We start from the raw sequence: 27,849 nt of genomic DNA on the forward strand, positions 1-27,849 counted from the left end.
TTGATTGGGTGGCAGACATTGACCACTAGTTTGAGTGGTATGATATGTCTGATGCCCATCGAGTGAGATTTGTCAAGATGAAGTTGGTGGGCCAAGCCAAACCTTTTTGGACCAATATGGAGTGTAAAATTAAAAGGAGAGGAGAACTTCCAGTTGCGCACTAGGCTGAGATGAAAGAGGTCCTTCAAGAAAAGTATCTCCCTCTTTCTTATCGTCAAAGGCTCATAAACCAGTGGTAGGCCTTACGCCAGGGATCCATGACTCTGCCGGATTACATCGCTAGGTTCGAGTATATGATGCGATGTGACATTGAGGACTCGATGGTTAGTATCCAGATTCAAGATGGACCTCTGATTTGAGATCCAATGAGAACTTTATCCTTGTGACGTTGGCACATTGAAGCACATGTACCATGTGGTGCAAGACATCGAAAGCTATCTCAAAGCACCGGTTGGTAGGTGTTATGAACCTAGGGATCCAAGTGTCAAGACTTACCCTCATGGGCCTAAGCCTAACATGGGGAGTCAGTCCAAACCCAAATTGGTTCCCAGTCCAACCCTAGAGATGTCAAAGGAAAAGGAATAGCAAGTGCTAACTCTAGGGGAGGATAGCAAATGCGTTGCTACAATTGCCATGAAGTTGGCTACTTCGCGCATTAATGTCCCTCGAAAGAAAGGAACAAGACCTTAGTGATTGATGATGGTGAGGAACAAGGAGATGAACAGGGCGATTTTGAAGAAGTTTATCAACCCAATATCAATGGTGCTAGTGATGAGGAAGTAGAAGAAGAAGAGACTACACCATTTGCAGTAGTCATGTGCGCCTTAACCAATGCTAAGGAGAATGATGATTAGCGTCGGACTACGATATTTTACACCTATGCAAAATGTGAATAGAATAATTGCAAGGTGATCGTTAATAGTGGTAGTTATACCAATGTGGTCTCCACTAATACTTTGTCCCGTTTGGGTTTGAAACCTGAACCGCACCCTCAACCCTGTAAAGTGTCATGGCCATGGGTGGATGCATCTTCCATGCATGTTACCTAGCAATGTCCCGTGCCCATTAATTTTGGATCCTACTCAGATTCGTTGTGGTGCGACGTCTTGCCTATAGATGTTGGACACATCATTTTGGGACGGCCTTGGCTATTTGACCACGATGTGAAAGGATATCTCTGGTTCCTCTCCCACAAAAAAGCAATGCGGAGAAGAAAACTGAGGGGAAGTCAGGCAACCCAAGGGATATGAGGAAATCCTAACCTAAGTCTCTCCATGTTATCAACACCAAGGAGTTTGAGAGAGAGACTACGGTGGGTTTGATGGTATATGCCTTAGTGGTGAGAGAAGTTACGCCTGAGGTTAGTGTAGAGGGACCCCTTGAGGTGAAGCCGATTATGGATGAGTTTCACGATGTATTTCCAGAGGACTTACCAGATGAGCTTCCACCCATGAGGGACATCCAACATGTCATTGATCTTGTCCCTGGGTTGACTCTACCAAACCTTCCTCATTATCAAATGAACCCTACAGAGCATGCCGAGTTGAAGAGGCAAGTAGATGAGCTCCTCAAAAAGGATTTCATTCAGGAGAGTGTGAGTCCGTGTGCTGTGCCAGCACTTCTCTCACCCAAGAAAGATGGCACGTAGCGCATGTGTGTGGACAGTAAATCCATCAACAAAATCATAGTCAAATACCAGGTTCCCATACCGCATCTTGATGATATGTTAGACATGATGGCGGGTGCCATTTTTTTGAAGATTGACCTCAAGAGCAGGTATCGCCAAATACATATACACTCAGGAGATGAGTGGAAGAAAACCTTCGAGACGAAAGATGGGCTATACGAATGGCTAGTCATACCCTTCGGCTTGACTAATGCCCCGAGCACATTTATGAGAGTGATAACCCAGGTGTTGAGACCCTTTATGGGTAAGTTCCTTGTGGTGTATTTTGATGACATTCTTATCTATAGCACATCAAAGGAACAACATCTCCACCATCTGAGGCAAGTTTGTGGGGTCCTCATAACTGAAAAGTTATACACCAACCTTAATAAGTGCACATTTATGTCAAAAAGCGTTATCTTCTTAGGGTTCATCGTATCATCTGAGGACATGAGAGCAGACCCCGAGAAAGTCAGGGCCATAGTTGAGTGGCTTGAACCGCACAATATTCACAAGGTGTGAAGCTTTCATGGCTTAGCAACTTTTTATAGGCAGTTCATCAGAGGATTTAGCTCCATCATGGCTCCCATCACGGATTGCATCATGAAATGGGAGTTTGTATGGACTAAAGCTGCCGATAAAGCATTTGAGGAGATTATGGGCAAGATGAGTGAAGCCCCCATCATGCACCTTCTAGACTTTTCTAAAGTCTTTGAGGTCGCTTGTGATGCATCTGGGGTAGGTATAGGTGGCATGCTCAGTCAGGAAGGGCACCCCGTTGCTTATTTTAGTGAGAAGTTGAATGAGGCAAAGCAATGGTATTCCAACTATGACAGAGTTTTATGCGGTCGTCCAATCCTTGCGCCATTGGCGGCATTATTTATTACTACAAGAATTTGTCTTGTTCTCTGACCATGAGGCCTGACGTAACCTCATTTCCCAGAAGAAACTAAACCCTAGGCATGCTAAATGGATCCAATTTCTTCAGGAATACTCTTTCGTTCTTAAACATAAGGCTAGGGTCGAGAAAAAACCGGTTGATGCTCTTAGTCGTCGGGTGACACTTCTCCAAAGTATGAGGATGGAAGTGATTGGGTTTGATAGGCTGAGAGATGAGTATCCTACATGCCCAGACTTTGGAGATTTGTATGCGTCATTACGAGATGGTCAGTCAACCGACAGTCGCGGGTTTGTCATCATCGATGAGTTCCTATTTAAAGGTGACTAACTCTGCATTTCCCGTACCTTCATCCGTGATTTCCTAGTTTGGGAAATTCATGTAAGAGGGGTAGCCGGTCATTTGGGAAGGGACAAGACCATTGCCCTTGTGGAGGATAGATTTTATTGGTCAAGTCTCAAGCGAGATGTAGCCAAGATTGTTGGGCAGTGCAGGACTTGTCAAGTGGCAAAGCAGAGGAAGCAAAATATAGGATTATATACGCCTTTGCTATTATCCCATGCTCCGTCGCAGGACATTAGTATGGATTTTATATTGGGCTTACCGAAAACCATTAAGAAACATGATTCCGTATTTGTGGTTGTGGACTGTTTTTTCCAAAATGGCCATTTCATTCTGTGCTCAAAAACCTCAGACGCCTCCAATGTGGCCAAGCTTTTCTTTGAGGAAGTGCGTTTACATGGTCTACCTAAGACTATAGTGTCTGATCATGATGTACGCTTTATGAGCTATTTTTGGAAGACACTATGGCACATAATGGGGACAAGACTTCAATTTTCATCTGCCTATCACCCTCAAACAGACGGTCAGACTGAAGTTGTCAATAGGAGTCTTAGAAATCTGCTTAGATACCTTGTGGGTGATCACGTCCGAACTTGGGATACCGTTTTGCCTATAGCCAAGTGAGCATATAATAGTTCCACCATTAGGTCCATAGGCATGAGTCCATTTGAGGTTGTGCATGGCTACAAACCTAAGAAACCTGTATATCTCATACCTATGTCTGTCCCATAGGTCATCTGAGTCTGCACATGAGTTTGCACATCCTATACATGAGTTGCATAATGAGATCAAGAAGCGAATTAATGTAAGTAATGAAAAATACAAAGCATTTACTAATTCTCGTCACCAGTTTCATGAATTCCAAGTAGGAGATTATGTCATGGTTCATATGAGGCCTGAACAGTTCCCACATGGGGTCGTTAAAAAGTTACAAGGGCATAGCGCAAGACCATACAAAATAATGCAGAAACTAGGTCCTAATGCATATGTAGTAGACCTTCCACCTACCATGGGAATTAGTTCTACTTTTAATGTGGAAGATCTAGTACAATACAAGGGTCTTGCTACCTCGCCTGTTGATCTGTCCATAGACCCTCCCACAGACTCTGACCAAGTCCCAAACCCATGGCCCCTACCTAGGGGTGTACACGAACGGAGCTAGCTCGGTTAGCTCGCTCGACTCGACTCGAAAAAGCTAGATTCGACTCGGTTCGAAGTTGAGTTCGAGCCGAGTCAAGCTGATTTTTTTAGCTCGAAAATGAGTTCGAGCCGAGTCAAGCTGATTTTTTTAGCTCGAAAATGAGTTCGAGCCGAGTTCGAGCAAGCCCCAACTCAACTCGACTTAGATCGAATCCAGCTCGAATCAAACTCGGATCGAACCAGTTCGGTGACTCGGTTACTTTGCCATTGATGTTGCTCACCAAGTGTTTGATAAAATGACTCAACGAAATGTGGCTGGTGATTGGACGCAATTTATTTCCATCTATTTGTGTAGATTGCTATGCTAAGAAACATATTTTGAATGATTCGAATCGGAGACATTTATCAATGAGTCCTCTTGTATTAAGAGTGATCAATTTCTTTATGTTTGTTCCTGAAGTAGAAACAGTTCTATATGTTCTGGAATAGCTTCCTTCAAAAGGGCTTCTGCCTGCTCGGTGAATGTCTTGGTAGAAGACATCATTTCTTGAGTGTGGCTGGTGGCAAGGAAGGTATGTACATGAAACAAATACCCTTTTTTCTTGATTTTTCTAGGTTTTTATGTTGCTTAGAAGGTGTTTGATAAAATACCTGTAAAACCATTGCTTCTGTATGTGATACAGAGAGATTTTGAAGGTGCATTCCAGGTGTTTGTGGAAATGCCTCAATGGCGAACTCAGCTCGATCTTAGCTCGAACTCGGCCCGAGCTAGCCCGAGCTACTGACTAAACCGAGCCAAGCTGGCCAGTCAGGCTCGAGGACCGAGCCGAGCGAGTTTAAGCTGAGGTCAGCCAGTGGCCAAGCCGAGTCGAGCTGAGGCCAACTCGACTCAGTTCAGCTCGATATACACCCCTACCCTACCTGACCAATCATCCGAGCCATTACCTCATTTACCCTCCTTTCTTGTTCGAAGCGAACAGATAGAAGACATATTGGATGCACAAGCAGTTTCTACTCAACATGGGGGATTTCAGAAATTCCTCACTATGTGGAAGCACAGGCCGATTTCAGATAGTACGTGGATTACAGAGGACGAGCTACAACATTTACAACCAGACATTTTAGAGCGCTACAGGAGTTTTAGTCCACTAGAGGCGAACTCTTCTCGACCGAGGAGAGTTGATGAGAACATCACGTCACGTACGCCCTTGCGTACGTATCAGAGGAGCCGGGCCGCACCGATTTCCCTGTGGCTAAGCGAGTACCTATGAGCGTGTTGAAGACCTCATGTGCATGTGAGAGCATCTGGAAGACCCCACACCAGGAAGATGCACATGGGCTACTTTATGGAGTGATCCAGACTGTTGGATTAGAGGGACACGATGATCGGGCCATTGGATCGCATGGATTATATGATCGAGCCATTGATCATGGATTGTCCACATCAATTTTAGACTTTATCATCTTTTAGGATTTAGTTTTTTATTATTTTATATTCGGATACATTATGAGTGTTTTTAGTTGATTTTATTTAGACCAAGGCTATTTACGTTAACATTTACAAGACGGAGATTATTGTAATTTTTCAAACTTCTTGGATCTATAAAAAGAGGGGAGCGTGTGACCTCTCTCCCATTAGGTTTTTGTGATACATACATACATATATATATATATATACACACACACACACACACACATATATATATATATATATATACATATATATATATATATAAAAGAAAAGAAAAGCTCTTTCTTCTATCTGTTCTAAAAGGGATTTAAAGATATTCCATGTGATTTGGAAGAGAGATTGGTGTGAGGCTAATCTTCATCCACAGAGGTGTGAGGTCTCTATCTATCCCACACCGTCATCTCTTTTCTTCATGCATCGGTCCTGCATCAATATGGCTGAGATGTTAAAGTGGTAGAGGGCTGATTTGGCTTTTGGAGAAGTAGATCTAGGGTTTTTAGGTTTATGGTTAGGATGTAAAAATTTATAGGGAGCCTGATGTGGATCTAAGTTGAACATGTATGGTTAGGATAAGAGACAGATCTAAGGTTCTAGGGTGGGTTTAATTAAGGATGAAGCTAGCACAAAGGCTATGGTTTTTGGGGGTAGAAAGTGCCGGTGAGGTTTTGAATTTTTACAAAGGCTATGGTTATTGGAGGGTAGCAGCTAGAATGGATATGAGGCTTAGTATTTTAGGACGCAAAAGAAAGAAGAAAAAGGAAGAAGAGATTTGGATGTTGAGAGCAGAACTTGATCTGATAGCAAAAATTGATGCAACAGATATTTGCTGAGCCAATCAAAATTGCAACTTTGTCAGATCCGCATCTGAAAAGTGTTGTAGAAACAGCTATAGCAGAGAAGAGAATATTAAGATTGTGGGAGAGATCCCCACAATCCACTAGTTTGAAACTAATGACACTTGACCCCTTCTCTACCAATAGAAGCAACAAAAAAAGCTTCAAATTTGACTTTTATTCAATATAGCATAAGAAAGAGAGGGTTAAACACCCCATATGGCTTTATGTAACCTTCACAACATAAAGAGAGTATGATATGAGAGGAAATTCCAAAAATCCCTTGCTTATGGACAAATTCACAATCAGTTCATAAGGGTACTTCAGGGAATTTCATTAGCTACTCAATGACTAGCTGACATGTCACGAGATCCACCACGCATGTGAGCACATGGGGCTCACACATGATCATGCCGGTTTCACTTTGGACCTCCAATATACACATGGGAACAGGGCCCAGATTGCATCAGATTGGAGCATTGAGAGGTGCATATTTATCTTCAGAATTGGTATGTATTCCCTAATGTCATTAGATTCAATTTCATCCTTATTTACCCCATCATTTAGCTAGCCCATATCATGGATTGGCAGAGCATGGTTCTTCCTTTTAACCGAGAACTTTAAATTCTGTTAAGAATGCGAAAATTTACAACACTAGGACAAGAGGAACTAGAGACGTGGAAAGGGCATCTAGGTCTCACTGGTGCAAGCATGGTCCAGAGCAATAGGGAAGGACATAAGGAAAGAACAAAGAAGACTGATGCAAAAAAGGGGGAACTTTGAAGCTAAAGATGCTACACATGATGGTGAGTTGTAGTGTAATATCCGCTTCCCTCCATATATTCTCAACAAAATCAGTTTCTTTTAAGTTCACATCAGAAACTCTTATGCAAAACAACTATATGATAAATGTCTATAAAGTTGTAGAGCTTTACGTACTAGAACCTGTGTTGTTTCACATTTTTCTGTTCCTCCATGACATGAACTTCACCAATGCAAAGCAGAAATGACAGAAATCAAACAAATAATGGAACTAAAGGACTGCAAATTTAACTGTGTGATTAACATAGAAAACTATCCCACCATCTGAAAGGCAGCACGAAAAGCATGTACTTCAAAATTTTGAAGAGCAGCGTCCTTGGTAAGGCTTCTCCATCTCTCTGCACTCTAATAAATTGAAAAGAAGAAATAAGAAAACTTTTTACTTGGTAATTTATAACCATAGATTTATGAGCGACGGTATGTATGTGCATTAAATTTGTTCAGCAAAAAATATCTGCATAAGTCCTTGAGAAGCTTACTGCTTGCAGATTGCAAGCTTCTGAACATGTTCAACAAGCACCAATGAAAGGGTATGATTGAACTGGATTTTCTTTGCTTGTGCAAGACAATTATAACCACTCTCCATGTTCTGGCATACCTATACATGTGCCTACATGAGTATTCAAATAAATCCTCCTTATCTTTCTTCTTGTGAGCTTTTTATTACTTCAATTTTATAAATGTAGCTTGAAAATATTTCTCTTCATATATAATCTAGCATCAACACTACGAACATTGCATGGATCAGTTTAATACACAAACTGTTAAGACAGGACACTAAAACCCATGTTGTTTTACCTCTGTTTTCTCTTGTACTGCATTTGGTCTTCTCACTAATTAAGGGATTTCAGGATCCCATGTTGCATTATGTTAAAAGGGATACACAGACCACTTAGAGAGGTAATGAACGGGCTCCTTATGGGCTTCCAACTCTCTCTTCTTCTCCTCCTCTCCTCCAATATCAAGGAAAGTTGGTATTTGTTTCTTTCAGTGTCAAATCTTAAATATTCAGGCTTATTCAGGTGCTGACTGTGGGGGAGATGAGGACACGAGGAGATTTATTTCATGAATCTATATTGCGAGAAACAGATGTCTTATCTTTTGGAGGAGAATGAACCAGAGAACTGTGAGGCTATGAAGTTGAATACAAGTCAGTCGATGATGCATCTACAGATGAGCTTATAAGCTCCAGAGTCAAAAACACACAGGAATCTGGATTGTTGTCTGCACAGCATTTACATATGTGAATGCCATCATAGTAAAATATTTTACTATGAAAGTACCTGTTCAGTGAAAGTCTTCACCATGCAAGCAGATTGCCATGTTGTATTTTCATTCTATTTTTCCTATGTAAGTCGCTTACCTATGTTTGTGTTTTTGGTCTATCTTTTCCAAGTAAATCTAAATTTGTTCAAAGAATGTCTTCAAGAAAATGAGTATAATCTGTTTGTATCCATCATGTGAAGCCCACCCTTGATTGCTCATCCTTCTCAAATCACTTTGATTGGTTGCTCCTAGCCATCCGATCAAGATAAGGAATGGACAATTCATAATCATTACACTAGAAAAAATCTTGCCATTGATATAGATTGTGCATCAAGTGGGACACATCCTCGACTGCCAAGCTCTCTCAAATTTCTTTGATAAGATGACCTAACTAGCCAATTAGTGGTTGGGAAATGGACAGTCCATATTGAGTGTACTGGAGAGGTCTAAACATTCATGTGGACCATTCATCAAGTGTGGCGCAACATTGATTGCCCATCCCTCTCAAATCACTTCAACTGGATGATCCTAACTGTCTGATTAGCAGTTAGGGAATAGACAGTCTCCATTGAGTATAATATAGAGGTCTAAGCATTGATGTGGTGTAGAGGCACCTTTGATTGCCCATCCCTCTCAACTCACTTGATGGGACTAACCATTGATTAGAACATTTGCATCATATTGGTTGAATCGTATCAGTATCAGTTCAATACGATACGCAATAAGGGGTCGTACCGGCCCGTTATAAAATTCCAACCTGTATCAGTCCATATCGTATTGTATCGGCACTGAAATTTTATACCTATATCAGTCAGACCAATACGGGTCTCCCTTCTTTCGATCTCTATCTCCTTCATCTCTTCTACTCTCTCTCCTTCCTCTCGTATGTTTTGCTTCAAACCTCCTCCATAGACGAATTTCGGGGAGTTTTCAAAAGATTTACAGCAATTTCGAGGATTAAAACAACCGATTTCGAGTGGATATGAAGAATTGAAGCCTTGGGACCCGATTTTGAGAAAAAAAAAAAAAGCAAGACAAGGTAAAAAAATAAAAATAAAAATAAAAAAAAATCTTCATTTTTTGTTTATTCTTCTTGAAATCTATTTGAATCATCATTTTAAGCCTAGATCTATCAAACTATTCTAGATTTGCCAACCAATTTGGGTTTCTTTTTTCCCCTGGAGGGGGTTGGTATTTACGCTCGAATTTTCTGGATTTTCTAGAAATGTTTTTTATTTATTTATTCAAATGTAATGATAGATCATGCATTGGGGGGGGGGGGCCATTTCTGATCAGATCTACACCAGACCTGATTGAAGGTTTGGGATTTTTTTCGGTCAATTTTTCTGGATTTCCATAAAAACATTTGTAACATATTTAATATAATGATAGAAGGGGGCATTTCCGATCAGATTTACACAAGATCTTATCAGAGATTTGGGTTTTTTTATTTTTTGTAATTTCGGTTGATTTTTCTGGACTTCATTTTTTTTTTTTCTTACTTTTTTCAAATGCAGCCAAGGCTCATGCACAGAGGAGGCATTTTTTATCAGATCTACACCACATTTAAACATTTTTTTGGGGGGTTTTTTTTTTTTGTTGAAATCGAAGCCCCAGAACCGATTTGGGGAAAATCGAAAAACTATTGGATTTTTCAGAATTCTTTTTCTTTCAAATGCAACCTTTAATGCATGATTAATTTTGTAAAACTATACATCTACAGATTTCGGGTGATTAAATTGTTGTTTTTCATCATTTTTTTCTATTTTCTGGTTAATTTTTGGGCATTTTCTGATTTTTGTTTTCTAAAAAAAAAAAATTAGGGAAATAATACGAATGATGGATTTAATCTACCAACTATTTTTCTTTTTGAAATTTTTTGCTGTTTTTTTTTTACATTATTAAAATTAAAAATTATTGTTTTAATTATGTGTTAGTTTCTTCGTTCATTAATTATTATGCAAATTTGTAACACTCTCTCTTTATTTTGGTGTTTTTGCAGTGGCCAGTGGGTACTTGTTGTGGAGTGTGGACTTGTCTGCTAATGTTGTATTTGTTGGGTTGGTCCTTGGATTTGGCAGTTGAAGACTTCCTTGACTTCGAGTTCGGAAAAATTAAAAATTGCTGGAAATGAGAACGTAGATGTGGGGTGAAAGCATAGGGAAGGATACATGGGCGTAAATATCAAATTATGTGTAAGTATTGCAACAGCAGCGTGAGCGGGGCCAAACCTGATTAAAACAAACACTTGGCCCATCAAAAGGGACAAGTGTCTAGGTGCGGAAGTATCCCTCGAGAAGGGAGGAGATGAGAAAAAAAAAAAAACTTAAAAGAAATCTCTAAGGTTAAAAAGCGATGAGGGAGAAGAAGAAGTTATGCTTGATACATGTAGAGCAAAAGTGTTTGGTATTCCTATGCAGTGGGCAGATGAGGATATTGAGTCAAGGGAGGACTCAGATAAGGACATGACAATTGCGATGAGGGAAAGTTTACGAGCTCAACATAAAGATGAACAGCAGCGTGAGAAGTTTACGAGCTCAACATAACGGTTTAGAAGAATCACGGTCTTTATGTACAAACACGCCCTTCTTCTCAGTCGAATGAGAAAACACATTGGGAGTAACTTGCTACGTCCAACAGTCACCCATTTCGCCACAGTTTTTTTAACACTACAAAGATTATATGTAAAATATATGTATAAAAAAAAAAAAAATCAGAACTTAGAAGCTTTGTAGTTCAAGTGGGCTTTGATCAAAGAAGGCTGAATGGAAACCGGTTCAACAAACGATCTTTTCGCAAAGTTTTTGGACACAGGTGGTAAAGGCGCCAAAAGCATCTGATCCCTTAGTCACTGTGTTGCGATTAGTGGATGGGAATAAGAAGCTTGCAATGGGTTACATATATGATGAGATGGAGAGGGCGGGAAATAAAATCATTAACCATTTTAACTATAAAGACCGTGATTACCAGCCAATTATAGATATTATAAATAGAAGATGGGGATTAGTCTTCACCATAGGTTTGCTTCCTATTGGTGAGGGTTCAATTCCCCTCCTTGGCTTTACCCGATACACGTGGTTGTGGGTGATTGCGTGTATCCGCAGGAATTAGTTTCACTTCAAAAAAGAGGTGGGGACACCCTGTGTCTTCAATAATTTTTATTTTTTTTTTTAAAAAAAGATAAGGCAACCAAATGTCATCTCCATTGTATTCAGCTGCTTACATCCTTAACCCAGCCTGTTTACTCACTTCCGCTGATCCAGCAGAAGTACTGACTATGCATATGTTTGGATTTATTGATGTGTTGGAAAGAATGATTCCAAATAGAGAAGAACATGACAAGATCTCAACTTTACTGGACTTCTTTACAAAGAGTAAGGGCGTATTCTCAAGGGATATCATCATCAGGCATTGGATAATGAAATTACCTAGCAAGTACTATGAATGTCAGTCTTACGAATAGTTTTTTTTACAATGTAATCTACAAAGTGATTCTAACATACTTAGTTGTTTTTCTCAGCTAACTGATGGGCTGCCTATGGAGTGGACCCAAACAGGGAGAATCCAGCTCTAAAGAAGCTGGCTATGAAGATTCTTGGACTCACGTGTTCTGCCAGTAGTTGCGAGTGCAACTGGAGCACGTTCGAGACAGTAAGTTTAGTAATTGTAAACTTTAATTTTTTAGTATAAGGCGTAAGCTAAATTAATTATCTAAATAGCTAATGTCAAATGCGCTTTCTTTCATGCAGATTCGTACCAAGAAAAGGAATCGCCTTGAGCGAAAAAAGCTCAACGACTTGGTTTTCGTAAAATACAATAAAAAATTGCAAGAACGATTCCAAATTATGAAAGAAAAGCCTGATTTCTTTGACCCTATCTGCTTAGATGAGTTGGATGCAGATAACAAGTGGCTCATAGAAATGGAGGACCCGGTACTTGCTGGAGAGGACTTAACAGGGGCGCAAGTTGAAGATGCCGCATACGGATCAACACTTAGAGAAGGTACCACTCGAAGGCGAAGGATGGGAAGAAGCAGGGAGGCGAGTAGTAGCAGTCAAACCGTTGAAGAGATTGAGTGGATAGAAGGAGGAGATGATAATGATCAAGCTTAAGATCCACCGTTGGATGTTGATGAAGTATTAGTACATACAGGTGATGAAGAAATAAAAGAAGAAGTGTATATGGAAGAAGGAGATGACTCGGACAATGATGGTGATGATGACGATGGTGGTGGTGATCAAATGCCACAATGGCAAATAAATCAATGTATATAGTATATGATTAGATCAATAATAAATAAATAGCTTCTTCATTTTGTTTACTTAGTGTGTTGATGTTGATTGTTGACTGTACTGTTGAATGTTGATATTTGTTAACTATATTGTAGAATGTTGATGACTTAATATTTAATTCATTGTTTAATTGGTTTTATTTTACTTAAATGTATTGCAAGGGCATATAAAATTATTTATCTATTAACTTAGGAAAGTTCTCCGTACTTTCTTAAATTTTATTCATTTTTTTCTTATTTCCCCTTATTTTTCTGATTTTTTTTAAAATTTTTCAATAAAATTATATATATATATATGCAATTGCATACGTGCACAGGCATATGCAATCACACACGATCGCATATGCGATTTGACAACGCTGTAAGAGATTAAGATTTTGAAGGGAGACAAGAAGATTAGGGAAGAAGAGAGAGACTAACAAAAGAAGAGATTAGGTGAAGAGGTAATGATACATGAAAACAAACCATGGGGATGAAATTAGTGGACCATGCGGTCTAAGATCAACAAATTGACCCTTCAAAAAAAAAAGATCAACGAACTGTGAATGTAAGAGGATGGAAAAGATTCGATCACCGGGCTACATGAATTACAAAAATACCTTCACATGAATTACACCTTAGTCCGTCACTTATTCGGCAAAAACTAATCATGATTATTCTTTCTATTGAATAACATATTCAACATAGTTGACATTGTCATTGCCAACTCCAAATGAAGTCCAAAATTTTGCAGTTCAACCCGATTGATAACTTCATTGTAACACTTGGAGCAACCAAAGAGAAAAACAAAGAATCAGTTAAATACAAGTTCACAAACCTGACATGCAAGATCACGTGCATTTTTGCCAAGGGAGAAGCCAGGCAATTTAGCACCATCACTCATTGGAAATCCACATGTGGAGGTGGTGTTCTCAGAGCATTCTTCAGAAAGCAAGTTGTAACAGCATCCAATGCTAACTAGTGCTTTAACTTCTTTGCAATCCAATAATGTTCTGTGATGATAAACTCCCACATGTTAGAAAGAATTCAGATATCAATGGAACTAGAAGAAATGAGCACAAAAATATCATATGGAAAACATCAAAAACCATCATTAGAGAAATAACAGATGCCAAATACAATAAGTCCCACAGGATTCCCATCCCAAAAATCAGCTAATGAAACTAGAAAATTGAAATAGTAAATTTTAGCATTGACCTAAGCATTGTTGCTGAAAGATCCCCACAAGCATGAAGCCCAGCAAGAACCAATGGAGATTCAATACTCTGGTCATTGAATGAGGAAGATTGTTTTCCCCCATTTACTTCAAAACCTTCAAGAATAGGTGCTTCTGTACTTTTTCCAACCTCCCTTGAGGGTTCTACATTTGCTTTACATAACAGAGTGGCACTCAAGGTCTTCAATGTGTCACTTGACAAAACCTGGCACGTGACTGTCTGCGGCACCTTCAAGTCTTTGTTTCCTGCTCTGACAAGTGACAATTGAAGGTGTTGGAGATCATAAGAAAAGAAAGATGAGGAAGTATGGAAATTATGAAACAGGCTCCTGAAATACATAGGCTGCCGTACTGAGATTTATGGATTTTAGCTGCATAGTGCTTCTTCATTCTCTCAGAACGCGCACTTGTAATAGTTCCATGGTGAGAAGAGGCATCTATTGCGATTACAGAAAAGTGATATTCGAATGAAAGCACTTGCGCAAGATAACCCTGAAATTGTTAAAGATACAACACACCATAAATGGAGATGTAGTTTGATCAAGATGGAATCCAAATTTTAAATTTAAAAAAAAAAAAAAAAAAAAAAAAAAAATCACTGATGATAGCAAACGAGAACTACAAATGTAAAGAAATATAATGAAAGAAGAGTACATTATGCATTTGCATTCTGGCAGTACCGTCCACTACCAAAACAATGGCTATGCATTTGTAAATTGAAACAGAGGAATGCTGTTTCTAGACCCCCATTTTTCAAGCACAAGATACGGAAGCACTACACATGACGACATGGCACATGTTACCAGACCCAGGCCATACATACGGCAGTCTCCCACGGCAAGTGTTCCTTAGACCAAACACACAGCCAGTCCATTTTTCATGTAGGACACATGTATTAAGAAATGGTGGGTTAGTATCAACAGTGTACTTCCAACATGCATGTGTCACTCACCTTGTAACTTGGAGTTCGCTGGCCTCATTTTCAGGTTAAAACACAGGAAGAGACAGGACATGCATTCAAGCCCTCAATGGTCGAGATGGACCCTATATGTGGCAAACTCAACACTTATGGCAATCAAACTGGGCTGTGGAGCCCACAAATCTGACGAGGGTAGGATATATGCCCATATATCATGCGTATGCACTATGCCCATATATATATATATATATATATATATATATATATATATATATATATATAGAAAAATGCTCATGTGAGTGCCTTGCACGCACGCGCGCTCGCGCACACACACACACACACACAGAGTTATATCCACAGTTGTATGATTGTAACCAAGTACTTTATGGGATATAGATTGTTATTTTAGGGGGTTACATACAGCAAGTTCCTTTCTTATGCATGCTTGGAAGCCTTCAAAACTCATACGAATGGTATAGATAGAATATTATGTGAAAATGGAGTCTTTGTGTAACCCATAAAGTCAAAGTGGGAATTTTGTACCAAACATACAACCGCAAATACCATATGGTTGCTTAAAAGAGGCTATGCATAGGGCATTGGAGAGTCAGGATGTCATTTATTCTTCTTAGTAGATTTCAAGAAAACCTTCCAGTCTCTTTATGTGCACCAATGGGAATTTCGATTTTTTATTTTCTTTAAATAAACAACCAATGGGATTGTTTTCCACCTTCTTTAGCATTAATCACTTAAACAAGGCTATATATATATATATATATATATATATATTGATTTAGAGCGGGTCGTAGACACTTTCATGTCCAAGATGGATCAGAGAAGGCCCAATCAGAGGCAAAAGTCATCAAGACCGTCAGAACCTTAAAAGCAGGCATATCTCACAAACCTGAATGAGTTACTCGACATACCATATATGATTTTGGGGTAACATGAGCTACTTGGCTACACCGAATTTGCGAGATTCCATCATATCGACGGCTGAATTCCATGTTTAATTCCGTTTTTACTATAAATAGTAAGTTTTAGTTTGATTATAACTCTTCATCCGTTGGGCCTTAGTAATTGCACGCCCAACATGAAAAGTGTTTAGAAAAATTAGGAGAATAACGTGGTTAAGCCACATAGGACACTTACTATAAATAGAAAATTTACTATTTATAGTAAGTTACGAATTTTAGGGAGTTTTAGTTATAGTTTAATTCTTAAACTTCTTCGTAGTCTTGGTATCCCTATTTAAAGGGTTGTAGACTCGTTTATTTCATCTATCAATCAATCAATTTACAAATTTTCACGAATACTATTTTTATTTTCTTGCTTTTTCCTCGTAGATTCGAGAAGTCTTTGTGAGGAGTCCAGAGAAGCTTCGTGGATTCGAAGTAGTTATCCTTGAGGAAGACGGTGATCGACCTCATCACGTTCATCCCTGCGTCATATATATACATACATAACCATGACAAAACAAGTGGAGTAATTGATGATTATTCTAGAATTGAATGGAAGACCATTTCTATGATTCATGCATTGGGAATTATTTCTTTTGGTGCATTGGCATTAGAGAATCTTTGGTGATGTCATTGAATGGATGGAGAGATTATACCTAGTTACCATACTTGCCTATCTCTACTCATTGAATGGATGGAGAGATTATACCTAGTTACCCATGCCTATTTCTACTTCTGTGTATAGTATTTGTTCTTATCTAACTAATCCATGCATGATGGTTGGAATGGCCCAACCAAACGGAGCATGATAAACTTCATGGCGTACTACCACTTGTGCACTTAGGAACGATGTTTCAAATTGTCATTGATGGATTCGAGAAAACGAAAGATGCAATTTATATTTTCAGTCTTATGGATAATATGGTAGATGAAATTAGGGAGGAAAACGTTGTACAATTTGTTACCCACAATGAAGCATCGAATAAATTAGCTAGAAAAATGTTGATAGAGAAGCATAATATTTTGGTCACCATATATGCAAACTGTATCTACCACCTACTGAAAGATATTAGAAAGAAGAAAAATGTTGCAAATTTGGTTGAAAAAGCAAAGGAGGCGAAAAGAAATACAGAAATAGTTGCGGCTGAGAAGCTTAGTAGGGCAACAGCCAAGCTTCCCATACATGGAAACATAGCTCCAAATATTGCAAACTTCGCCTATTAGCAAGTAGTAAGAGATGCAAAAACAAAGGCAAGCGAAGGAGTTTCTTCACCCACAGCTCATGAGATTAGGAAGAAATTGATAGATAGAGAGTACAAAGATATCAAGACATGTGGGCACTTTTAGACCAGCAAGGCAGAGCAGAGTAGGCAATGGTTGGCCTGACCCAACAGACAAAGCATGATAAACTTTATAGTGTATTGTAACTTGAGAACGATATTCCAAACTGCCATTAATGTATGTGAGGAAGAGAAAGAAGCAATTTATATTTTTGGTCTTATGGATAAGATTCTAGATGAAATTGGGGAGGAAAACATTGTACACATTGTTACCAACAATGAAGCATCGTAAATCAGCTAGAAAAATGTTGATAGAGAAGCGGAAACATTTATTTTGATCACCATATACCGCACATTATATCTACCTCGTACTAAAAGATATTAGAAAAAAGAAAAATCTTGATATTTCTTCACATTTTTTTAAAAAATAAAATCGACCGTACAGAGCTATAATGGCCGTAATGGCCCATAACAAGGATGTACCAAATCTGTTACGTATCGGCCATAACGGCCAATACATAACAGTAATGACTGAGTCTGTTACGCGATACGGGAGCAAAACGGCGACCCCCAGTTTTTTGCTCGGTTTGGCCATTACGGGAGCCGTAACGGCTGTTACACCCCATAACGGCCGTTATTGCCCCATAATGGTTAGGGCATAACGGTCGTAAACAACTAGTTTTTTTCTTTTCTTTTCTTAAGTTGCGATTTTTCTCATTTTTATGCACTTTTCTCTTCCAAATTCTTTCCTAAACTATTATGCCGCAAATTTCGACCACTCTTAGCATCAATTTGATTATCAAAATAAGTTATTTCAATGATTTTATTGAATCGAAGCTCCATGGGCCATTTTTCAGAAAATCTTCAAAAATAGGTGTTTTTACCTTCTGTTTTAATATCCGGTGTTATAGTTGAATATGATGCGTTATTCAAATTAGAACACATAAATGTGCATTTTACACATTATACAATTGATTTTCCTTTTTTTGATTTTTTTTATTTTCGGACTATTTTCAGTCAAATTTTAAAAATTGGGAAAATCATTTTTTCTATATTTTTCTATTTTAATGGTTGAATATTGTGTGTTAATGATAGTAGAACATATAAATATTATTTTTACAGATTATGCAATTAATTTAGTTTTTTTTTGGTACTTTTTGTATTTTTTTAATTTTCGGACTATTTTCGGTCAAATTTTAAAAATTGGGAAAATCATTTTTTTCTATATTTTTCTATTTTAATGGTTGAATATTGTGTGTTAATGACAGTAGAACATATAAATGTTATTTTTACAGATTATGCAATTAATTTGTTTTTTTTTTTTTTTTTGGTATTTTTTGTATTTATGGACTATTTTTGGCTTATTTTTAAATATAAGGAAAATTATATAAATAAATAAAAAAAATCAATCTTTTTCTGTTTTAACGGTTGAATATGATGTGTTAATGATAGTAGAACATATAAATGTTCTTTTTACAAACTATGCAAATGATTTGGTATTTTTTGGTATTTTTTTTTATTTTTAGGCTATTTTCGGCCTTTTTTAATAATTAAGAAAAATCAATTTTTTTTTCAATCTTTTTTAATTTTAACGGTTGAATATGATGTGTTAATGATAGTAAAACATATAAATATTCTTTTTACAAATTACGCAATTGATTTTCTATCTTTTTGTATTTTTTTAATTTTTAGACTATTTATGACCTATTTTTAAAAATTAGGAAAAAAAAGTCAATCTTTTTCTATTTTAATGATTGAATATGATGTGTTAATGATAATAGAACATATAAATATTCTTTTTACAGATTATGCAATTGATTTGGTATTACTTATTATATTTTCGAACCATTTTCGGCCTATTTTTAAAAATTAGGAAAAATAATCAATCTTTTTTTTTTGTTTTAATAGTTGAATATGATGTGTTAATGATGGTAGAACATATAAATGTTCTTTTTACAAATTATGCAATTATTTTGGTATATTTTTGTATTTATAGACTATTTTCGGCCTATTTTTAAAAATTAAGAAAAGTATGTCTTTTTTTCTTGTTTGATGATTGAATAAGAATGTGGTATTAATATAAGATGACATGATGTGCTTGAATGTCATATTGTCATTACTAATTCAATCTTTCTTTTTTTTCTTTTTCTTTTTTTCAAATTAGTGATTGTATGTTTACATTTTCTTATTTTGAGCAAGTTTTGGAGCTTCGTAAGCTTAGTATTTAGTACTTAATTTCTTTTTTATTGATTTGATTTAAAAGAAGTTGGAACATTATTTCATTGATCTATTTACAAGTTTCGAGATTTAATTAATTCATTCTCTAATAAAAATTGTATTTAGACGTAGAGAATTGAGTAGACTCTCATGTAGGCCATATCTAGCTAAGAAAATGTCTAGCCAACAAGGAAGTGGGGATATTGGATAGCAACATTGTCAGAGGGTGGGTGGTGGTAGGCAACAAATGAAGTGCAACTATTGTGATAAACTAATAATTGACAGAATTACACGACTCAAACAAAATTTGCAACATCGAAATGGTCAAGTTGCGGGATGTACCAGAGTGCCAAAAGATATAATGATTTTGATGCAAGCCAATTTAGATGAGGCGAAGGGGAAACGAGCTACTATGCAAAAGAAGAAAGATACGATGGTAGCTAGTAGTGCAACTGCGTCTACAAGTGGGGGTAGGTTGGGTGGATTATGATGTATGTTTGGCAATCGACGGAATGCATCTTCATGTAATGCCCCTATGGATGTGGATGTGGAAGATGATGAGCCAATGAGACCCTCTATTGATCTGACCCTATTTAGGAGAGAATCAACTAAACAAAAGAAGATAAAACAAATGTGAAGTAAAACTTTCAGTCAAAAGCTACGTAGAGCAACAACAAAGTTATTTATACATACCCTCTAATGCGGACAATTCTCCATATTGATAGGTGGTAATTGATGCAGCAACAGAAGCAAGTGAAGGAATTAAAACTCCCACGGCTAAAGAGATTAAGAAGAAATGGACATATGCAGAGTATGCGGATATGAAAGCATACGTAACTACCTTTAAACCCATATGGTAGGCCAGAGGATGCACAATCATGTCCGATGGTTGGACTGGCCCAACCAGACGCAGCATGATCAGCTTTATGGTATATTGCTACTTGGGTACGGTGTACCATAACAATCGATACATCGGATGAAAGAAAAAAAAATGCTACTTGTATCTTTTCCCAAATGAATAAAATGGTGGATGAGATTGGAAAGGAGAATGTGATGCAAATTATTATAGATAACAAAGCAACATATAAGGTTGTCGAACAAAAGTTTGATAAAGAAACCACATATATTTTGATCACTGTGTTGCCCATTGTATTGATTTTATATTGGAAGATATTGAGAAGAAGAAGAGTGTTAAGGAAATGGTCGAAAGGGCAAGAGAAGTGACGACATTTATTTACGATCATAATCAAGTAGTTGTAATAATGAGGAAGTTTACAAAGGAAAGAGAGTTGCTTAGGCCTGCGGCGAATAGATTTGCAACTAACTTTATAGCCCTGGAAGTTTGTACCAACATAGGGGAGAGTTGAGTGAAATGTTCGCTTTCCGAGATTGGGTCAACGCAAAACATGGGAAGAAAACATCAGGGACACCGGTTGTGGTTGTGAAGACGATAAGGGACAACAAATATTGGAAGAAGGTCCAAAAGATCATAAAGGTGATGAAGCCACTAATGAGGGTACTCCATGTTAAAACCAACGAAGCACCAACCATGGGCTTCCTCTACGATGCCGTGGATAAGGCAAAACTGGCAATTCAACGTGATTATTCAAACTGGGAGGTCCACTGGAGGATGATCGACAAGAGATGGACAAGACAGCTCCATCAGGAAGTTTATCTAACACGTTACTATCTAAATCCTAAATACATATATGCTCAATCATTTGTTGCGAATAATAAGGTTCATGCCGGGCTAAAAAATGTGATAAAGAGATTAGAGTCTAACTTAAATATGCAAATAAAGGCGTTGAATGAATTAGATGCATATGAAAATCGTCAGGGTAGCTTTGGAGATGCTCTTACACAACATGCAGTATCTAAGTTGTCACCTGCCGAATGGTGGATGAATTTCGGAGAATGCGAAGGCTCTCTAAAAAATTATAGTAAAAGTTTTGAGCTAGACAATATCTTCATACACTACAACATGAGGCTAAGAAAGTAGCGACATCATATGAGCATTACTGCAGCAGCAGCCAGTGACACAGACTACTGTCTAATAAATTTGGACAATATTTATGAGTACAACCTGCTTCTACCTTGGTTAAAAGCAAGAGAAAAACAAATAGAAGAGGATAGTGAAGAATTGGAAGTGAATGACCCGATAATACGCACGGCGCAACAAGAGAGTCGTACAGTTATGTTGCACCTAGAAAGGGGCAGATTTCATGCAAAGTCCATCTCAGTGAAAAAGTATGAGCAATAGTAGTAGTGAGACTGAGACAAATGACCATGGTAGTGATGGTGATGATACACCTGATATTAGTCCCACTTCTGGTGTTGCTCAGCATATCGGCATACAGTCGTCTACAGATCGTGAGGCCGATGAGCATCGACAGGGTACGCGAGGTCGGACTTATAAGTCTACTGAGTCACGATACAAACAGCGAGAGGAGGTTGGCTCCAGTGGTGCACCATCGGGAGGTCCGGTCAAAGTATTCAAAATCGTTTACATAACGGCCGTTACGCATTACGGGATCAAAACGGCCATTACAAAAAAACGGGTCGTAACGGCCCCGTAACGGTCCAATAACCTCATTTTTCAAAAAATAAAAAACAATCGTAACGGCCAATACAGGGATTGTAATGGCCGTTACAGCCCGTATCATAACGGTAACGATGGTGGCCATTACGGCCACCGTTACTGTTTTGGAACACCTTGGGTCCGGTACATCAACAACAGGTTTATGGTCCCAGGCATTTTGGATATTCTTACGGCTAATGGGATTATACGGAGCCTATTCCATCACGTTCATGTTGTATTCCTCCTAATCCACATGTTCCATATGATTAAAGTTATCCATGTCAAAATCCAAGTTATTCACAATAGGCCAAGTACAGGCACCAGTATGACTATTCAACGGGCACTGGTGGATATCCTTACTCGAAGTCGAAGTCATTGTGATGCAGGACAATTAACCACTAGCTCTAAAAGTTCGAACTGATAGAGCATGGCAAATTAATCCCTTTATCTCATAGCCCAGGCCCCACATCTTATGGATTAGGACCTCGACCGAACCCCCCTCGTGGGCCCCAAATCACATGGGTACCACCTCACACGAGCCACCCGCCTCATACAGGTGGGGCCCGCCTCACACACGCCGCCCGCCTCACACGAGCCACCCACCCCGAGTGGGTCCCCTCATCCCACAGGCTACCCCACTCGAGCCCACTGTGAAAATGCCCTTACATTAATCACCCCCAGTGAGGAGTCTCGAACATAAGACCTCCCGCTCTGATACCAATTTGATGCAAGACAATTAACCACTTGCTCTAAAAGCTCGAACTGATGGAGCACGGCAAATTAATCTCTTTATCTCATAGCCCAGGCCCCACATCTCATGGGTTAGGACCTCGGCCGAACCCCCCTCGTGGGCCCTAAATCACATGGGTACCGCATCACATGGGTGAGGCCCGCCTCACACAAGCCACCTGCCTCACATGGGCCGCCCACCCTGAGTGTGTCTCCACATCCCACAAGCTACCCCACTCAAGCCCAGTGTGAAAATGCCCTTGCATTACATTGCCTAGTCAGGACCAGTCATCCTCTAGTTTTGTTGACCTGATCTTTCCCTCTGGCATGGGATATTATGGATATGCAGCACCTACTCCATAACCGTAGCCTGATGATGACGAGGACATGGAGGTCGAGCAACCACAACTAAGCAAATTTTCATTTTGGTGGTGACTCGAGAGTTTTATTAAGGTAAGTATTTCTATACCCATTACCCACACATTTACCAAACACACACATGACACTGCTGAACTTGTGCTTAAAATAACTCCCCTGACAACCAATCAAGTAATCCTTAATCAAGTTGCAGGAGAGTAAATCAGACACTACTATTTTTTTTTCTTTTTATATCTTGAGGATAACAGGACGGGAATTACAAGAGAGGAAAAATCTCTAACATGTTCAAGACTTCAAGACTTCAAATAGAATAAAGGAAACATGGAAATTAAGTCCTCACCTCACACTCCTCAAAGACAGGTGCGTAATGTAGAATTGTAGAGTAAATTATGGAAAATAATAGTAAACACCTACGCATATGAGATATTTTGATATTAAATTCATTCTAATATATCTATCATTGGTATTAGATAATTAGAATATTAAATCTACGAGTTTTGCAGTCAATTCCAGGCTGTCAGGTTCATAAATTCATCAAACCACCCAATACAGTTTTCTCGCCAAAGTGGACCGTTACACCACCATAAACACGTTCAAAATTATAAATGAATGCATCGTTGGAATATTTAGAATTTTCTGAATTTAATAGAATTTTTTTTCGGATTTTTTTTAGAACAAAAAAATTCCTAACTGTTACGAGGCCGTATCGGCCAATACAGCCTATAACCGTATCGGTAACGATGGGCACCGTTACCGCAACGGTACACCTTGACCATAATATAACAGTTCAACATTGAATACCATACCTATTTTGCCTAATGAAATGATAGCCCAACCTTTACTAGCCACCTACATAGTAAGGTCAATAATCCATTCCCCAAGGTCCTCATTAGTTATCTAGTTCTCCAACACAACTACACAAGTAAAAGCAGATTGGCTTCCCAAGGTAGCCAATCATCTTGTGATGCATCATTGGTCCAAAATCCCATCCTTCCAAACTAAAGATGGGGAGACAACATCAACTGTGATTGGATCAAGGATGCATCTATAAATTCCTCTATTCTCAGACATAGGAAGTCATCTGAGTCATCAGGATCAATCATCGGCAGATGGTCCCTACAACTTGAATGGCCCTTTGCAATTCCACTTTCCTTCAAGCATCTATGCGAGGTTGTTTACAAACAGAGATCCACCCATCTGTATCTGGTGGGGACTTTGACCCAGCAACTCCCTCATTACAGTGGTCGGGGCATCGGACGTCATAAGCAAAATGTTTGCTTGTAGGTCATGTATGGGAGAGAACAAAGTATTACCTAGAAGAAGGAAGTTATCCCACCTGTGTCCAAAGATCGATCCTACCTTTAGAGATGGGGGGGGATTGTCAATGTGCCTCGGGAAGGGACAACCTCTGCCACTATCAAGAAATGAAAGGAAAGAATTGGCCTTAGAAAGTTAGGGTTTCAGAAAGCAATTGTTTTCCTAAGGTGAAATCACCTCCTTGCCATTCTCATATTGAAGATTTCCCCTTCGTCCCTGCCCAATCTCACTGATAATTACTTGATTGCCCCCTGGAAGGCCTCTTGCTTTTTCTTTCTAGGAGCAGTTGCCAGCTTTCCCCTGCCTACCTATTGTGACTTAAAAGCACTGCCAGCTGTGCAGCACTCTCCACCTACCCTTTTGCATGCTTGCGAATAGCTCAATAGTCCAGACTCCAGATGCAGCAGCACAGTGCTTATCAACCATAGATGAAAAAGGCTGGCAAAATACCTCTCATGGAATAAGGCTTCCATCTTGGCTTCCGTACAGTCCATCTGGCTACATGAAGTTGCGCTTCATCATCCTCTGCCATTGAGCTCCAAGGTCTCACCCTCAATAACACCAATGAGAACCGCAAAAGTATTAAACACCGCAGCTGCAGAGATGCCTTCAACCACAGATATCCGATGTCCCACCTCGATTTGGATCAGAAAACATGTATTGTCCACCCATTCCTCAATCTGTGCAAGAATGCATTTGCTATCAATAATCCACAGATTTGCCCCTAGCATATTGCAGCACCACTCTACATTCAAACATGGAATCAAACTCTCTAAACAAGCCAATAGATCTTATCACCTTTGGATCCCATGCATGTAAGGGGATGCCAAGCATATGAATCCACATTGTCTCCTTTAGTAAGCAGGCTGCATGAACCAGCTTTCAATCTTGTTAAGTGATCCACCAAAGAAGATCGAACCCCCATGTTGAACTTCTAGAACTTCAGCAGATTGGCTGGAGATGCTCCACATCTCCAACATCCAGTTCGCCACTTCCAGAGGGGAAATCAGTTCACTCGACAACATACCAACCAGACCCAACTGTAGGTCCTCACTTCTCCTCACAGCTGAGTCTGGGACGTACACCGATCTTAACCAGAACAAATGCTTGTTCCTCCACCATTCTTGTGCAAGTGGTTTCTACCTTCCTAACTTGGGTTCAGGTCGAAGGAACATCTACCCTCTTATGAAGGACCTGCTAGATCATTGAATGACTGAATTTCTTGAATAGACCATGGTCCCACCACTTCAACGTATTTAACATTGATGCTTGTTCTTAGAGCATTGCGACCTACTACAACTGGAGGCTTGCATGTCTAGGGTTTATAGCTAGTCGCAAGATCATTCAAACTAGGTGTCGCTCCCACTTCGAATCGCACTTCAAACTCACGCTACCTCTCCCACTTCCTACCGATTCATACTTGTTTACATTTTGAAACAGATGCTACCTTGTTCCCGGCTTCCCAAACCCGAATCTATTGTCGATACTACATTTTATAGTCCTGTGAATTTTATTTTGCATATTGGACCACCACCTGCCTGCCACTGATATGACTTCCATTCAGACCATAATGGCTGCCTAACTTTCTATGAATGTCAAGAATCTAAAAAATGCAAATCCTCTAATAAATAATGAGTTTCTCTGTGCAAAATGTTGGTTATCTTGCCAAACTTGTTGCCAACCATTTTTCCAAAAAAACTCTCAACCAAAGACTCCCTAATGACATCACACCAAAAGAAACAATCCTCATCGCAATAATTAAAGAAATAAACTTCATTCACTTTCCAGAATAATTATCGATTAGTCCATGCATTTTGTCATGGCTATGTATGTCAAGAATCTAAAAAATGCATAGTGCTGGAAGACAATCCTATCAGTGGTTGATTTTATAAGAAAACCAAAACTTCTTTTCTGCATTGAAACTTACATAAAATCTGTAGAGGTCTTCTAAATAAGAATCATCTCTGAAAAAAATTTACTACATGAGAATCCAAAAATATCCGAACTGTACAATACCCTACGCATTGCCTCTTTATGTAATTGCATGAGAATTTGGGTTTGAGCGATTCGTTTAAAATTACACAGACTCCTTACATAATATTCTATTTATAGCAATCATATGGACTTCCATGCTTGCTATGGAGCTAACCTGCTATATAAACCCCTGAAAAACAAAAGCCTATCAACTGTAAGGTAATTGTTTACAATTGAACAACTGCATGATTGTACTTTTACATCAAATATTGCGTGCGCATGATATATAGGGAAACAGCTTCCAACCCAACTGGATTTGTCAGTCAATAGCCTGATCAGGTTTCGTAACTGCTGAGTTTGTCACATTTGGACTCATATGGACCATCTAGACATGGTCTGGCCTGGATGCATCAGGAAACTTGTGGAGAACATTCCAGATCCCACACGCATGTCCCACATTTGGCATGTGTAGTGCATTTATGTTTGGTTCTTGATGATATGTGTCCAGAAATAGCATTCCTCCATTGAAACATCTTCTTATATGTAAAAAGAGCAATAAACACCATACCTGACCAGCACCAACATCAAGTACTGTGCGAGCTCCCACACAATTCGCAATTGTATTGACAACTGCAGCTAAAATTTCAACCTGTTCCACTAAGAAGCATATTATCCAGTTATTGATGTCTAAGAAGTAAAACAAATTTAGAGGTGAGAGAGACAGAGAGAACTACAGTTCAAGTGTTGAACAAATCAATGACATACTTCATGCTTTTTCTTCATGTTCATGCCTTGGGCCAAAACGCTACCAATTGATGCCACATGCAAATCAGGTAATATCTGCAGCACATTGAAAAGGTATAGGTGCAGTCACTTCCAGAGTAATATGGTTGCCCACCTCCATAGATTACAGGTAAACAGTACCCAATGCAAATTTCATGAATTTAATGTATGTGCGTGGAGATGTATACATATACATGTCGTTGTGGACCTTTGTTGAGTCCATACGCATCTATAAGACTACTTGTCTACAAAACAAATGCACCAACAAGGAAATTTTCTATTTTTTATTTGCACAAACCCGGTAAACGTGATATCTAAACCATCCACAAGAGGGTCCAACGATGTAAGATTCCATGTCCCAAAAATCAGGCTGGTCCACTTATCAGACGGGCCATGGTGTTTGAAACAAATGAAGGGCTTAAAAACTTGTCCAATTTTTCATTACCCATCCATTTGTTTTAAGCAATATGGCCCACCTGATAGTTAGCTCAATTTGGGATAGGGCATCTACAAGCTAGGAACTACCAGTTTGATGGCTTAGGTCTTGCACAAGTGGCGGTGTGTAGGTGGGTTGCCTTATATGTATGCACAAGATTAGCAAACTTCTAGGAATAGGCATACCCATCAAAGCACCTGGCACATAACATCAACCCCTCAAAGATTAGCAAACTCCTAGGAATAGACGTACATATGAAAGCCACTAATAAATAACATTAATCCCTCAATAAGTGCCCACTTTGTAAGAATAAAAATGATACGGACATCAATGG

At 38.8% G+C, this 27,849-nt stretch overlaps 1 protein-coding gene across 17 annotated transcripts in view; it reads right to left on the reverse strand.

The window, feature by feature from the left end:
• Positions 1 to 27,849, reverse strand: part of LOC131245698 (uncharacterized) — a 127,052-nt gene that overhangs the window by 68,562 nt on the left and 30,641 nt on the right. For 13 of the 17 annotated variants that reach the window (XM_058245402.1, XM_058245416.1, XM_058245358.1 and 10 more), the window contains 6 exons: positions 27,062 to 27,136; positions 26,865 to 26,945; positions 14,298 to 14,437; positions 13,927 to 14,196; positions 13,547 to 13,721; positions 7,434 to 7,517 (listed from right to left, as the gene is read on the reverse strand). In XM_058245402.1, the coding sequence (XP_058101385.1) occupies positions 7,434 to 7,517; positions 13,547 to 13,721; positions 13,927 to 14,196; positions 14,298 to 14,437; positions 26,865 to 26,945; positions 27,062 to 27,136 (825 nt within the window). Of the gene's footprint in view, positions 1 to 7,433; positions 7,518 to 13,546; positions 13,722 to 13,926; positions 14,197 to 14,297; positions 14,438 to 26,864; positions 26,954 to 27,061; positions 27,137 to 27,849 lie in introns of all 17 variants that reach the window. The other 4 variants (XM_058245451.1, XM_058245444.1, XM_058245409.1 and 1 more) reach the window with 3 other exon arrangements.

Source organism: Magnolia sinica, chromosome 1 (genome assembly GCF_029962835.1).
Source record: "Magnolia sinica isolate HGM2019 chromosome 1, MsV1, whole genome shotgun sequence".
Classification (NCBI taxonomy): domain Eukaryota; kingdom Viridiplantae; phylum Streptophyta; class Magnoliopsida; order Magnoliales; family Magnoliaceae; genus Magnolia; species Magnolia sinica.